The following is a 14,958-nucleotide window of genomic DNA, read 5'->3' on the forward strand; positions in this document are numbered from 1 at the left end:
AATCTAAAAAAATAGTAAAAAATTTTCAAAAAATGTAAAATTTGGTCTCCAAGCAAATATTAATATGGAGAATAAGATGAACGGTTCGGATCGACTGTTAGAATTTTGAAAAGTCGAATATTGAGCCGTAGCACGGGAGGCATCTTAGCTACCCATAGCACCGTAGCCAAGTCCTATATATATATATAGGGTCCGGCTAATTTGCTGCCGGCAGCATTTTAGCCGGAGGTGCTGCCGTGTTTTTTTTTTTTTTGTGATGTCCAAACAACAAATCTAAACTATTAGATGTTTAATCTATATTATAATCTACTTCGAGACCAAATTTCACATTTTTTGGAATTTTTTTTACTATTTATTAAGCTGGTTTGAAAACTGCTGATTTCAGTAAATTTTTGCAGCATTGAAATCAGCGGTTTTCAAACCAGCTTAATAAATAGTAAAAAAATTCCAAAAAATATAAAATTTGGTCTCCAAGTATATTATAGTATAGATTAAACATCTAACGGTTTGGATTTGTTTTTTGGACATCACAAAATTAAAAAAAGGCCGGCAGCACCGCTGGCAAAAATGTTGCCGGCAACAAATTAGTCACAGCCTATAAATATATATATATATATATATATATACACTAGTAATCGTGCCCGTGCACAGCAACGGGAGCAAATTATGTAGTAGAAATCATTAAGTTCCTTGATAAGGAGGAGAGATAATTTAAATCAAATTTGTAGAGAAAAATAGTTAAATACTATATTTATCTACAAGATAACACATGTGAACTCTAGTGTAGTGCTAAGAATTTTGGCACCAACAGAACTCAACTGGGTTCGAATCCCGCCTTCAGCAGAAAAAAAAAAAGAAAAAGGGTGCACAGACTCGGTCCGCAGGTGCCGTGCGTCATTCAGAGGCGCGTTCCACATGTGCGACGCACGGTCTACGGGCACTGGGATCATATGCGGCGCGACCAGTGCATACTTAAGTGTTGAAGCTCATAATTTGGAAAATTCATCTATGTGCGATCTGGAAATTCAACGGCTGAGCATCATTCTGAAAAAAAACAGTAAATCAGGACCCTTGCAGGATCTAGACATTAAGCTCCTTAATAAGGATGAGATATATATATATATATATATAGAGAGAGAGAGAGAGAGAGAGATGGGCTATGGTGCATTGCAATGCATGGAGGGGTTTGTGCATTGGGTCATAAATCTAAAATTCAAAATCCAAATGACCGATCCAAACCGTACGTTCATCTTGTTCTCCATATTAATATGTGCTTAGAGACCAAATTTTACATTTTTCTGAATTTTTTGACTATTTATTAAGTATTTTACAAAATTGTTGATCCAACGGTGGCTTAACAAAACAGTAAAATCAGCAGCCACCGTTGGATCAACAATTTTGTAAAATACTTAATAAAAAGTAAAACAATTCAGAAAAATGTAAAATTTGGTCTCCAAGCACATATTAATATGGAGAACAAGATTAACGGTTTGGATCAGCCATTTGGATTTTGAATTTTAGATTTATAGTCTAATGCACAAACCCCTCCATGCATTGCAATGCACCATAGCCCATCTCTCTCTCTATATATATATATATTCAGCATTAAAGTCCAAATAAAATCTTTAAAATATTTCTTTCATTCCAAAAAATAATATCAAAACACATATACTCCCGTGAAATGTGACTTTAATTATTCGGATTAATTGTAATATTAAACGGGGTCCATATCTTCAACAAAAATTATTGAGCACAGATAAAAGGTAGTACAATTAATCAGTGGGGCAAAACTAATTAAAGAAGAATCTTAAATCTTCTGTGCATTCAATGTCAGAACGTATTGCTGCCTACTGGTATAAGATAATAAATTAATACGGCAATGACTCATTACATAAGATAATACACACCAGGGGCGTCACAGAAATCTTGGAGGTGGCGATAGAGGAGACCGTTGGCAACAGATAAATTGTGGGGGCTCTTCATGTCAAATTGCTAAAGTAAGGCGAAAATAATTGTGTTTAATTGGTTGCTCGTGATTTATTATAGTAGCAGTGCGCGGTGCGCCCACAAACACAGATATAAATAAAAGAGATCAGATCATCAGACAGAGAGAGAAAGCAGAGAGGGGGGTATATATTTGGGGCCAAGTGTTGGTTCCCTCTGTGGTAGCCTCACAATTCACAAACAAAGAAAAGCAGAGAGATAGGTATAAAAAGAAAAAGCAATTAAGGATAGGATAGAGTATAGAATAGAGAAGCAAAGATTTAGAGGGGAGGAGATCTTAAATTTGAAAAATATAAAAGAGAGAAATAAACGGTAGGGATTGAATTAATGGAAGAGCAGCTCAATCCATTGGCTGTTACGCATCTCTTACAACACACACTAAGAAGCCTTTGTACCGCTGAGAGTTCACAATGGGTCTATGCTGTGTTTTGGAGGATCCTGCCAAGAAACTACCCCCCACCAAAGTTTATAAGCTCTTTTACTATTAGTTAATAATATATAAATGGTTCATATAAAATATGTACCTTCTTGATCGAAATTAGTATTTTTTTTTTTTTTTTTTTTTTTGTAATTTTTGTTTTGTTCTATGTATATAGGTGGGATCTCCAAGGAGGAGCTTTTGATAGAACCAGAGGAAACAGAAGGAACTGGTACTTCCTTTTTGTCTCTTCATTTCTAATGTTTGCTATGTATATTTATTATGAAGTCTTTTATATATCTTCTTCTTCTTTTATTAATAAATGTGCTTTTTTGCATATAGGATTTTGGCATGGGAAGACGGGTTTTGCAATTTTGCGGCATCGGCATGTGACCAGGGCTATGGAGAATGCGAGACGGGAGGTCTCCAGCCGGAGCTTTTCTTCAAGATGTCGCATGACATTTACAACTACGGCGAAGGGTTAGTACATTTCATTTCAATATGTTAGGAAAGGTTTTCTTAAAATAATTATTTGCATTGTTTTTTTTGGAAATAAGTAATTATTTGCATATTGTAAGAGAGAAATATGCTCCCAGCGCTATATACTTGTATCAGTGCAGCAACCATTTGCAATGTTATAAATAGTTTTATTAAAAAAAATATGATATAGAAAACGGTATAATAGACGAGATTGTTGATTGTAGCAAATATAATACTATGTTACCATTAGAGCACTAGTATATACAGGTACTTATATTATATATATAACACAATCAGTATCTTTGTGAGGTACTTAATAATGCATTAATTTGTTAATTATTTGGCTAGCATGATTGGGAAAGTGGCAGCTGATCACAGCCACAAATGGGTTTTGAAAGAGGCACAAGAGCAAGAAGCCAATCTCCTTTCCTCCTGGAACAACCCTGCTGATTCTGTATATATCTCCTCTCTTTTATTTTCCAATTATTATTGCTTCCTTTTTCTCTGATATATAATTATTACTGCTACCTCCCTTTCTTTCTTTCATACTCTCTCTCTTTCTCTGGCCACCAGTGACAGTGCCACATTACAGTATCAGATATGGAGAGAGAGAGGGGGGGGAGAGAGAATGTGTGAACACTAAATTTACGCGCATATATTTAATTATCAGTTAATGATATGTAATAATGATGGAGTTAAGATTTTCTCAACTAAATGCGCACCTTATATATACATATTGCATAGAGAGTGAGGCTACGTACTATGCATAACATGTACATTAGTACAACACATATTAGTATATACTATGAATTAATATTTTATTTTTCAAAGTCCGGACAATCAATAATAACCATTTAATATGATCTCATATATATGAAAATGTACTTGTAGATCAAATTTTATATTTTATAGAATTTTTTTAGATTAGTACAAAATCATTATTTTTAAAAGATCTACAATCAATCTGAACTATTTAATATTTTATTTTTCAAAGTCCGGACAATCAATCTGAACCGTTTAATATGATCTCATATGAAAATGTACTTGTAATTGAAATTTTATATCTTTTAGAATTTGTTTAGATGGGTACAAAATCTTATTTTTAGAAGATCTAGAATCTTTAAGGGTCTGTTCAGAAGTTACTGTTCACGTGAAAAAAAAGAAAATTCACTCAGACTAAAATTTTTTTTTCTCATGTAAACAATAAAAATCAGTTTAAAAATTTTGCATTCCTATTCCCTTAATTCCGCGGAACATGCCCTAAATCAAGTAATTTTCTACCTATCAAGTATGCCCTAGGCCCCTATGCATGATTTTAATTGTTATTATTTTTTATTTTTTTAAAAGATCATAAGTTTAATTATTAATAAATTGTTATGGTACAACCTTTTTTTCTTTTTCAGCAACCAAGGACATGGGAGGCTCAGTTTCAGTCCGGTATCAAGGTCCACAGATAGTACCACTCTTTTTAGTACTATGTTTTTCTTTTCCTTTTTTTTTTATTTCCTTTGCAATCACATCCTTTAAACGGCTGACTTGCTTTGTTTTGATTCTCTCTGTTTTTTTTTTCTTTCTGGCAGACTATTGCTCTCATAGCAGTGAGAGAAGGTGTGGTACAATTAGGATCCATGAAAAAGGTCTCTCTCTCTCTCTCTCTCTCTACATTTTCTCTTCCTACCAAACCAAACTTCATTCACATCTCATCAACTGGTCTCATTTAATTCATCATCAAATATTCTCATTACCTCATCATGCATGCATTTCTCTCTGTGCAATCATGCGCGTGATCAACGACAAATATGCTTCTTCTTTTTATTATTTTCTTGTGACACGTTTTGTTAAGTGTACTATAAAGGTTTATAAATCATAAAAATCCTTTTTAGAGCAGGTAGAGATTAGAGGCCCCCAGTTGAGACCATGCCAATTCATTCTCCATTTCTCCTTTTTTTCAAATTCTTAATTTCCCCAATTAAAAACTTTTATTCGCTGTTGCGCCAGTGTTTGAACCTGACACCAAACGTGACAGATACCACCTTTTATTATATAATAGAGTAACAGTTCATACCTTTCTATGTTAAATTGAAATCAGATTTAATAGCATGCATGTTATAATTATTTGTTCTATAAAACATAATACCCATGTTATATATATATATAGGTTGTGGAGGATTTGAGTTACGTGGTTCTACTTCGCCGTAAATTCAGTTACCTTGAGAGCATTCCGGGAGTACTTTTGCCGCACCCGTCATCCTCTGCATTCCCGGCATGCGCAAGTGGACCTGAATCTTGGCCCGTGGGCCCGGCAGGTCTAGTCCCGCCCATGGAATTGTACGATCCATTTAACAACCCGGTTCGCATCATGCCTTCAATGAGTAGCTTGGAAGCACTTCTCTCTAAACTCCCGTCTGTGGGGCCATCACCGACAGGCTCCTCATCATCTCAGGGACAGTACGACATCCCAGTGTTCGTACCGGGACAGAGATCGTTACCAGTGGTGGCAAAGGAGGAGATAGAGGATGAATATGGACATGAAAGGGTGGTAAATATAGGAGGAGAGAACAGTAGTTCCATGTCATATTATGTGGATGTGGCCAAGCATAGTGAAGGGTTTTAGTGTAGCAATTGCTCATTGCTATGATATATAATTAATTAATACGCAGTTGTTGCTAGTACTAAGATCAGCTGTCAGTCAAAGCAATTAGTTTAATTTTATGTACTTGCTTATATATTGTTATGATATGATATATAACATGCAGTAGTTGCTAATGCTAAGAGCTGTCAGAGAAAACAGTTAGTTTAATTTAATGTATTAATCCAGTGATAATTAATTTTGTAGTGTGCTTTTGGCAAGTGTAGTTGCAGGTAGGTATAATCTCTCTTTTTTTTCTTCCTTTTTTCACACCTGAGGAAGTACATTGTAGGACTATTTGGTGAGATTAATTATTATTATAAAATAGTTATGAGAATGTCTGTCTACCTGGCCAAAAATTATATTGTATATTTAATTTAATATTTCTTAGCTCTCTTGACATTTTTCGGCTGATCCAAATCATTCGGTGCTGTACTTTACTGTTACTAACGCAACTTAAATTTAAAGTAAATTAATATATAATTAACACTTTTACAATTTGCGCTTGCTAATACTTATTAATACAATTTGTTTATAATTTTATACTCAAAATTAATTGATCGTTGATAATTGATAATTGATACTTAGACGAATTAATAAGTATTAACAAGTTTTGCTAGTATGACACCAGTGTCATTTTTGCCTATATAACATCAACTTCAAAGCCTATCGAATCAGTTTCAAACAGTGAATCAAAATTGTTCAAACCAATCTAATTCATTAATTAGTTGTGCTTTACATGCAAATTTTATAATTTTTCAAATTTATTTACAAATCAAGCAGTCAAATGTAAGAGTTATTAACTAGATTTAATGCATTCATTTTTTTAATATTTTTGACCGCTTGACTTGAAACTAAAATAGCTAAAAAAAAAAAAAAACTTTTGCATATAAATACATCACTCGTAAAGTAAATCGGTTTGAATGGTTTAAATTAGTCATTTAAAGTCTATCTAATAAAAAAAATTGAAGGATACTATCTAATAAATTTTGAAGTTAATGTTATGTAATACCAATGTCATATATACTAGCCGGACTCAGCATTAACACTTTTTATTTTTTCTGCTCTCTACTATTTATCATTTCTTTGGACAAGTCCCACGAGCAAAACCTTTCCCTTTTTAGAATATTTAAAAATCTCCATATATATATATGTACTTAATTTCTCTTGCATCTCGACTCATGATCTTCTTCTATACTTTATAGGAATAGCAATAATTTTAAGGAAATGAATTGGCTGTCTTTTACAGGTAATGTAATGTGTAATTGTGGGAAGCTATCAGATCCGGAACTGATGGAATGTTGTTCTATTGATAAAAATAATAATAATTGTATTGAATAATTTCTTGCGCAGTCCGTACAATAATGCATTACATATATAAATAGTAATAAATAAACAAAAAAAATATATATGTACTTGGTATTTTTTTTCTAAACATGATATTTTTCAACCATAATACTTTATGATAAGTATATGGGATCATGTATTCAACGTTGAGCATATATGTAATATAATTATGAGTTGTATACTGTCATATATAATTGTCACAATTAAGTTATTTAATATGAAATTAAGATATTAGACAATCTATGTATTTAATAGAGTGTGATTCATAATGTGTAAAACAATTTAGATAAAGGTCAAATCATTAATAGATTAATTATGAGATTTGCAATTCAGAAAAATTGTCTTTATAGAAAAATAATTTTGCACCCCTATATAAGGATGGATCACTAAGGCACAAGATACCACGTGTGTAACAACACAATTCAGATTTCTGAACAATAATTATTTTAGAAAGAATTTAAGTGTCTTCTCCTTTCTTCCACCATTAAAGAACTGAGAAAAAATATCCATTAGGAAATTTGGAGATGATTTCTCAAGAACCACATTTTGCTGTTTTGGAAGACTTCGTACACGACCATACGACTTGTCTCGTGCTCACGAAGACGGCTTTTCAAACTTGAGAATTCTATGACCAACATTATGGGTCACTTATAATTATGTTTTATGAGTCGGATTTGATATAGGATAGTCTTTAGATTAAGGTTGGAGAATTGTTTTTCTTTTCTGAGATGTAAGTGTTTGATCTCTTAATTGATCTCTAAATAAGACGTAGTAATTTGTTCTTCATGATTCCTCAACAAAGTAAACAAAGTTGATCGGTAATTAAGGATGTCAGTTTTAATTGAGTCGAACATATTCAAGAATAATGTCTTAAGTTTAGCCCACTGTTGTTGTCTCGGAATCTAATGTCAATGATAACGGATGAAATGAGCATCAAATTAATTCTTGTCCCCATTGAACATCATCATGACAAATTAAAACAATTTGGTTTGGCATATTGTTGCAATTGATAACATTGAATTGGGTTTTGAATATTGTTGCAATTGGTGACAACTGAAAGCGCATTGATTGATACACAGCAACAGGAATTAAGATTTATGAGAGCTGGTCCAAAAAGTCATGCAAAAATACAAAAGAGCTAAATCTATTATCTATGACAACCAACTTATATAAATATATATATATATACCGAATACGGCCTAGGTAACTATGCCTATGTGTTGATAGCTTGAATATTTCCAAAGCAAAGTCATCTGTGTCATAAACAGTGGTAATAATGCTCTCTGTGGCACACCATGAAAGTTTGTGTTGCATTACAATTCATACAGGAATGATATTGATATTGATATTGATATTGATATTGATTGCAAGCATCACTGTAACAATGAAAGAGCGGCATGTACCTGATCTGACATATATACATCACAATTTGATATTGTACCACTCCCGGATCGGAATGGATTCTCTTGACTATGATTGTTTGAATGCGGTTGAATGGATCCCTCCAATTTGGTTTGTGACTGGAGAATTCCTTTGTATTGGATTTGGGAAGTCATGAGTCAAGCGGAGCAATGATACATAAGCAAACTTTACATTAGAATTAGATGCAGAGTCGTGACTGCAGGTGGGTCCCACCGCATTCATTCATTTATTACTTAATGTAACAGTGGTTAGGCATGTTCCTCGCATCTGTGCTCCCCCTCTCCTAATCATGTCATGGTACCCCAAAATAAAGCTGCTGCCAGCTGCACCAGTGCGCTAATTGCTTTTACCATTGCCATTACTTCACATCACAGTGACTAACATAAATGGAGGAATAGTATTATAGTATTGTATACTACTAGATCTAGCCGTCTAGGCATGTGAATTCATATCCAGTGAGGTAAATGTACTGTATATATGTCAATAATTAATTAACTAAATAACTAACACCTTCATTATCAAGTATCAACAAACAACTAACTAACTAACACCTACCTAGCATCCCTTTTATTCTGCTACGAACAATCTATACCAAGATGACACTGCAAAACTTGATAATGATTTTTCAAAAAATTATAAAAAATTGAAAATAAATTAATTAATAAATTTATAGATATGTTATTGGACATTTAGATAGTCTAATAATAAAATTTGAGTATTAATAGATTATTGGGCCTTAATTTTTTATGACGTAAGAAAACAAATAATACTTACCGGACCTTGACCTTGACCTTAGACATGGATAAATAATGGGCTTTATTTAACTCGTACTTATTCTCTTGGGAGTAATTTTGGGCCTGCTATTGCGTTCAGAACTAACGATCATCTGGAAAAAGCAGATCTTACAAAAAGGCCTGGACCTTTCACGGGCGAATGGAATTATTACAAGGACAGAAGAGTCTTATCGTAATATTGTCTTGTCTTGTTGCAAAAAAGGGACGGGAGATGACTAGATGGGATGAGGACTGAGGAGGCATCGCATGATTCGCATCGCTGCAAGATTGGCTCGAGAGAGAAAAACCCCGCACCGCTAGACATCGTCTGCTCCCGGCCCATGAAATTACCATCACTGGAATGTTGGACCCGCAGTCGGTCCATGAAATAAATCGTTCGAGTCGAGTAGGAAAGAAGGCTTGAAACGAAAGCGAATGACAGAGGCCAGGAGACAGAGAAGAGAGGCGAGGGGAGAAAATCGAAACTTTCTCAAATTTTGAAAAAAAAATCGAGAATAAATCAAATATTCTCCTCCTCTCTTGAAATTACTCTCAGAGGAAAAGATAGGTTTCCTGAACGGATCGATGATGGTTAGTATCTATCTGCTTTTGATTTTTGCATTTCATTCTTTTATTTTTATACTTCAAGTTTAAAGCCAAACATGCTTGATCAATCTAGTTCTGTTTACAATTGTACACCGAAGTTGGAGATTACTTACAAAAGGTACACAAGTTCTAGAATGTAATTTGCTAAAGGTACTGTTGTTGTTCCTAGGGTTTTTGTAAGATGTTGGACTGGAGAAGAACCCAGTTCTTAGAGATCCATTTTCACTTGAACACTCTCATTTTTTTTTCTAGTTGTTTAAACAATTCTTCCTTGTATAAGTGATTTAGTAAACTACATGAGTTTTTTGTTGTTGAATTTTATCTCAGAGCAAGCTGGGAAGAGGTCAAAAAGACAAGGTTCAGCAGTTCATGGCCATTACAGGTGCCAGGTTAGCTTCTCATTGCTCCTTAAAATCTTTATTAAGTTTTGTTGATCCTGTACATACAAAGAATTTATGACAACCAACTAGTAATGAGCACATTTTACAACATACGGCTGCAAAATATGTTAATTCCTGTAGATCTAACAGTAAATAAATAAAAAGAATTTGTGTTACAATGAATATTTATAAGTTTAATTTGGTTGGGTCTTGGTGTAGTGAGAAGGTTGCTCTGCAGGCCTTGAAAGCTAGCGAATGGCACCTAGAAGGAGCATTTGATATATTTTATAGCCAACCTCAGATTAGAGCTTTTACTGACACAAGGCACCTGGAAGAACTTTTTAAGAGATATAAAGGTAAGAAAGATACTTCAAATAATATGCTTCTACAAATTTCAACAATGGGATCTTATTTAGGTATTACTAGTAAGAAGCCTGCCCATTGCGCAGTTCCGTTTATTATCAGTTCAGTATACAAAAAATACCATCTCATGTAGTACCTTTATTTTTTTGGCTCTCGAGGTCAGTTGACATATACAAATTTATGGGAATATTGAGGGTCTTAATAATAGTCATTGTGGGCAACTCAATAATTAATTGTTTTTGTAGGCAACTTATCAAAAACAACAAACATTTTGTATGTAAAAAGGAAGATGATAATTTGGACCAAAATTATGTCACCAGAAGTAGGAAAATACAAACAATTTTGCAGAAAATAACTCAGAAGAATTGACAGACATGTATAGTCATTTGAAATGTATTTCTGACCTTTTGATGTAGGAATAATGGTCATTTGAAAAGTTGTAAGCAAATTCTACTGGAGACCTCCAATAAATAACTAATACATTATAGTGTAGTGTACTCTGTGCCGTTAAAGGCAAGCGCCTTATGTGCTTAAGCACAGGGTGAGACAATTTTGGTGCTTCTTGTGGTTAAGTGGAGATTAAATAAGTGTTAAAGTGTCTGACTCTGCGTGAGACATTAAACTGCAAAGAGTGCTTGTATAATTTTTCAACAAGTCAAAATCATGAGGTCCAATTAACACACGCTGCACTTTTCTTTGCTTTTTAATATTTTTTAGCTCTGCTGCTAGTTCTATTTGTAGATTTATCTCTACTTTGCATAATATAGTATGTATTTGTTTTTGAGGCGAAAGATGTATTAAACTGTTATTTTCCTTTATTCACAACCTACCGGCCCACAAGTACATGGTGAACATTATAAATAATTGACGACTTGGTGAGCTTAAGAACACCCTAGTTCTACTCTATACATACATATATGTGTGTGTGTGTGTGTGTGTTTGTTCTATCGCATTATGTTTAACACATTCTCCAAGGACCAAGTTTTGATATTATATTACAGGAAAAACAGTAACAATTACATGCAACTCAATACAATAACACTAAATATAATATTTATTTATTTTTCATAGAAGTTCAGTGTATGTGTTTCTCAAATATTGGAATTAAACTTGATCTATCCAATTAAGTCATTCGTCTTGTATCCAGATAAACACATTTTTTGCACTTTATTCGAAAATAAGTCACCATCTTCATCATTGAATCATTATTACTTTTCCTCAAAAAAATAATATGTAGTGTATGAAAAGTTTTAAGTTTACAAAATGTCCAAAATCTAAATCGCACACCTTGTATAACTCCAGGGAATTTGAGTCATTTGCGCCTTTTGCCTCTTTACTGCATTGAATTTAGTGTAGCATACTGTAGTGTAGGTTCTGCTACGAGTCATGTGTTCTGTCAGTATTTCCTTCATATAAATTTCCTTTTGATATTTCTTTTTTGTCTGAATTCCTTAATCATTAATCCACTCATTTCTATGCAGATCCCGATGTTGATATGGTCTTCGTAGAGGGGATATCTCTTCTTTGTAATGATTTACAGGTACGTTATTTCCAATGCAGATACAGTCCATTGTAATTCCATGCTGTGCTATGTATGTTGCATTCCTTCAATCCTTCTAGTAAGAAGTTTAGTTTGCAAATTGTATCATAATAATGTTTGTTGAAGACTATTTCAACTATGTTTAGGTACTCTTTAAATAGGTTTAAACCTTATTGATAATATTTTTCCCAATAGCACTTACAATATTTCAATTTTGTTCCAAGAGACTGGAAGTTAATTGAAATCAATGTCTCTCATAATTGGTAAAAGTCAGGTCATATCACCCCCAAGAATTTATCATTTACACAGTCGAAAGTCTAAATTTGTGCTTGGGCAAAACCAAATCTAAAATATATTTTAACAACTTAAATAACCTCCCTTTGGATTTATTTGCAATTATGAAACAGATGAAGTGATACATTTTTGTTGAATTGTGCAGGTGGATCCTCAAGACATTGTCATGGTGTGTATTACCCCTTGTGTTGAAAGACAGTGATTACGTTTGTTTTTTACTACAAGTAAATAGCAATATTTATTGATAAGTACTGATCGTATCCAACTACTTCGCTTGTTTTGTTTAGTTGGTTTTATCATGGCATATGAAAGCTGCTACAATGTGTGAATTTTCTCGCCAAGAATTCATTGGTGGATTGCAATCTCTCGGGTAGAAGTTTTGCTTGGAACTCATTTTCTGTTTCCTTTTTGAAATTTCAACCTATGATGATAGAGCAATTAACTTTTCTAAACACTACTTGCCAAATAAAAACAGTGTGGATTCAATTCCTAAGCTCCGTGAAAAGCTCCCATCCTTGCGCAATGAACTCAGAGACGAGCGTAAGTCATACTTGTTTCTCTTCATGGCGACTTAATTGAAAGAAAATAAATTGGAAAGTTTCATTGGTTGGTTTTTGTTTTGTTTAAATGTATGTGTTCTTCTGGATTACCAGATAAGTTTCATGAGATATACAACTTCGCCTTCAGCTGGGCACGAGAAAAGGTAATATTATTTATTTTAATTTTTAGTGTTAGCATCCTGTAGATATTCGATGGATGTTCTCAAGTAAGCATATGAAGTTTTAGTTTTGTCAGGTCGGAAGAAATGAAGAAATATTTGTCGAACTATTCTCGGCTTAATTGTCAAAAACCTTGTTGTATACCATTTTATCATGCTAGTGACTTAATAGTTAAATTTACTTGATTTGTTACTTTTCATTCTGAAGGAATTACTCCATTTCTTTATCCAGATTTTGCAGCATTATATTCTTATTCATCTTTGTTGCATTGTTTTTGTAATTTGCTGAAGACTTGATTGTGAATTTGGCAACTTTGTAGGGTCAAAAATCGCTAGCACTGGACACAGCACTCGGTATGTGGCGGCTACTGTTTTCTGAGAAACACTGGCCATTGGTTGAGCACTGGTGCCAATTTCTTCAGGTTATTATTTCTTTCCCTTTTTTTTAAATTTACTCTTTATGTGTCTTATGATTGCTTCAATATGGGATTTATATGAGTAAGGCTTAAATTTGTATAAAATTGTAGTCAAACAATACAACAAGGGTGGTTAGTTGTTACTCTTGTTGCTTTGGTAGCTAGGTCATGCATCAGTGTATTCCAGTATTTGATTGTGACTGGGGATATTAGTCCTATTTTAGGATTTTTTTTTTTTTAATTCGTTGATATTTCAGTCCCTGTGTTTGAGATAAATTGTTGGTGTTTTATATTTCTCCAATCAGGGATAGTCATTTTCAAATTGGATAATATTTCAGGTTCGGCATAACAAAGCTATCTCAAGGGACACTTGGTCTCAGCTATTGGAATTTGTCAAGGTACACGTGTAGACAGTTTTCACCCCTCCAACCCCGAAAAAAAAATATATATATAACTTTGTTACAATTCATTTTGGTTTCACCAAATCACCTCAATGATTTTTTTTTTACTTTGTTTCCTTTTCAGAACATAGACCCACAGTTATCAAACTATGATGAAGAGGGAGCATGGCCGTACTTAATAGACGAATTTGTGGAGTACCTTACTGAGAATGGGATTGTTCCAAGTAGAAAATGAACATAGGGTTTAAGTACATTTATTTATTATGCTTGCATGATTGCTGTATGCAATTCGACTTGGGATCAACCCTACGTCAGAACTCATATTAGACATTGTTGGATCGAAAAAGGATTTGTTGGGAAGAAAATGATCTCTTGCTCTGTGGCACTTCAATTTGTTTGCTGCTAAATTGAAGTTGTTCGCTTTACTGTTCTTTTGCACGCAATTTGTTTTTTAAGTTGATAGACCTCATCTTTTCTCAAATGTCTTGTTTGTCATGTCTGTGCATGGGGTGGGTTATCTCTTGCTTGGATAATGTTAGACAAAAGTATGACTTGCATCAAATTTTCCCGAATCTAATTTGTTGCTAAGTCTTAGGTAGCAATTTTGACTAGAAATGTTTCTGACGCTTCTCAAAATTCAGTATATATCAATGGAAGATGATATTTTTGATGCGTCAGCGGGTCAAACCTTTTTTTTTCCTTGTTCTAAAAATGTTGATAGCATGAAGGTTGATAGTTTGAGCCTCATCGAATACAATACGGGTCAGGTAAATGGTTAAAAGGGTGCCATTGACACCCCTAGTTTGAGGTGGTGATTTTGAGAAATACGAAATACATCATTTAGGTTTATGGTCTCCTTGGAAGATTGTCAATTACTTCACGGGTAATTGTCGGCTGTCATTTCGAAAAGTATATTAAAATCTGACATGGAAATTTGACATATGCAGCATTTTTTCAGAATAATTATATGAATCTCTACATTCCTATTCTTTCTCTGTTCCCACAGCAACATTAGTGAAAAGTTGTACTATAGTCTTCATTAATTATATAATCTCTCTTTTTCAATCTTCACACTCGTCTTGCGTCAATCTTCATAGGTATAAATATTTGAAAAATAAGAAATAATACTTGCAAAATAAGATATTAATAATTGCATGTGTAACTTGA

General features: G+C 33.5%; 2 protein-coding genes across 2 annotated transcripts; both read left to right on the forward strand.

The window, feature by feature from the left end:
* The first annotated feature begins 1,990 nt into the window (after positions 1-1,990).
* On the forward strand, positions 1,991-5,749 carry LOC144568583 (protein RICE SALT SENSITIVE 3-like). Its single transcript, XM_078318952.1, has 7 exons — positions 1,991-2,468; positions 2,601-2,654; positions 2,765-2,902; positions 3,251-3,356; positions 4,306-4,347; positions 4,483-4,539; positions 5,061-5,749. The coding sequence occupies exons 1-7, from the start codon at positions 2,332-2,334 to the stop codon at positions 5,514-5,516; spliced, it is 990 nt and encodes a 329-aa protein (XP_078175078.1). The 5' UTR covers positions 1,991-2,331; the 3' UTR covers positions 5,517-5,749.
* Positions 5,750-9,528: 3,779 nt separating this feature from the next.
* LOC144568111 (defective in cullin neddylation protein) lies at positions 9,529-14,156 on the forward strand. Its single transcript, XM_078318341.1, has 11 exons — positions 9,529-9,664; positions 10,007-10,068; positions 10,279-10,415; positions 11,904-11,962; positions 12,402-12,425; positions 12,544-12,626; positions 12,732-12,796; positions 12,910-12,959; positions 13,295-13,396; positions 13,729-13,788; positions 13,916-14,156. The coding sequence occupies exons 1-11, from the start codon at positions 9,659-9,661 to the stop codon at positions 14,024-14,026; spliced, it is 759 nt and encodes a 252-aa protein (XP_078174467.1). The 5' UTR covers positions 9,529-9,658; the 3' UTR covers positions 14,027-14,156.
* The last annotated feature ends 802 nt before the right edge of the window (positions 14,157-14,958 follow it).

The sequence above is a fragment of the Carex rostrata genome, chromosome 17, assembly GCF_964058835.1.
Source record: "Carex rostrata chromosome 17, lpCarRost1.2, whole genome shotgun sequence".
Taxonomy (NCBI): Eukaryota; Viridiplantae; Streptophyta; class Magnoliopsida; order Poales; family Cyperaceae; genus Carex; species Carex rostrata.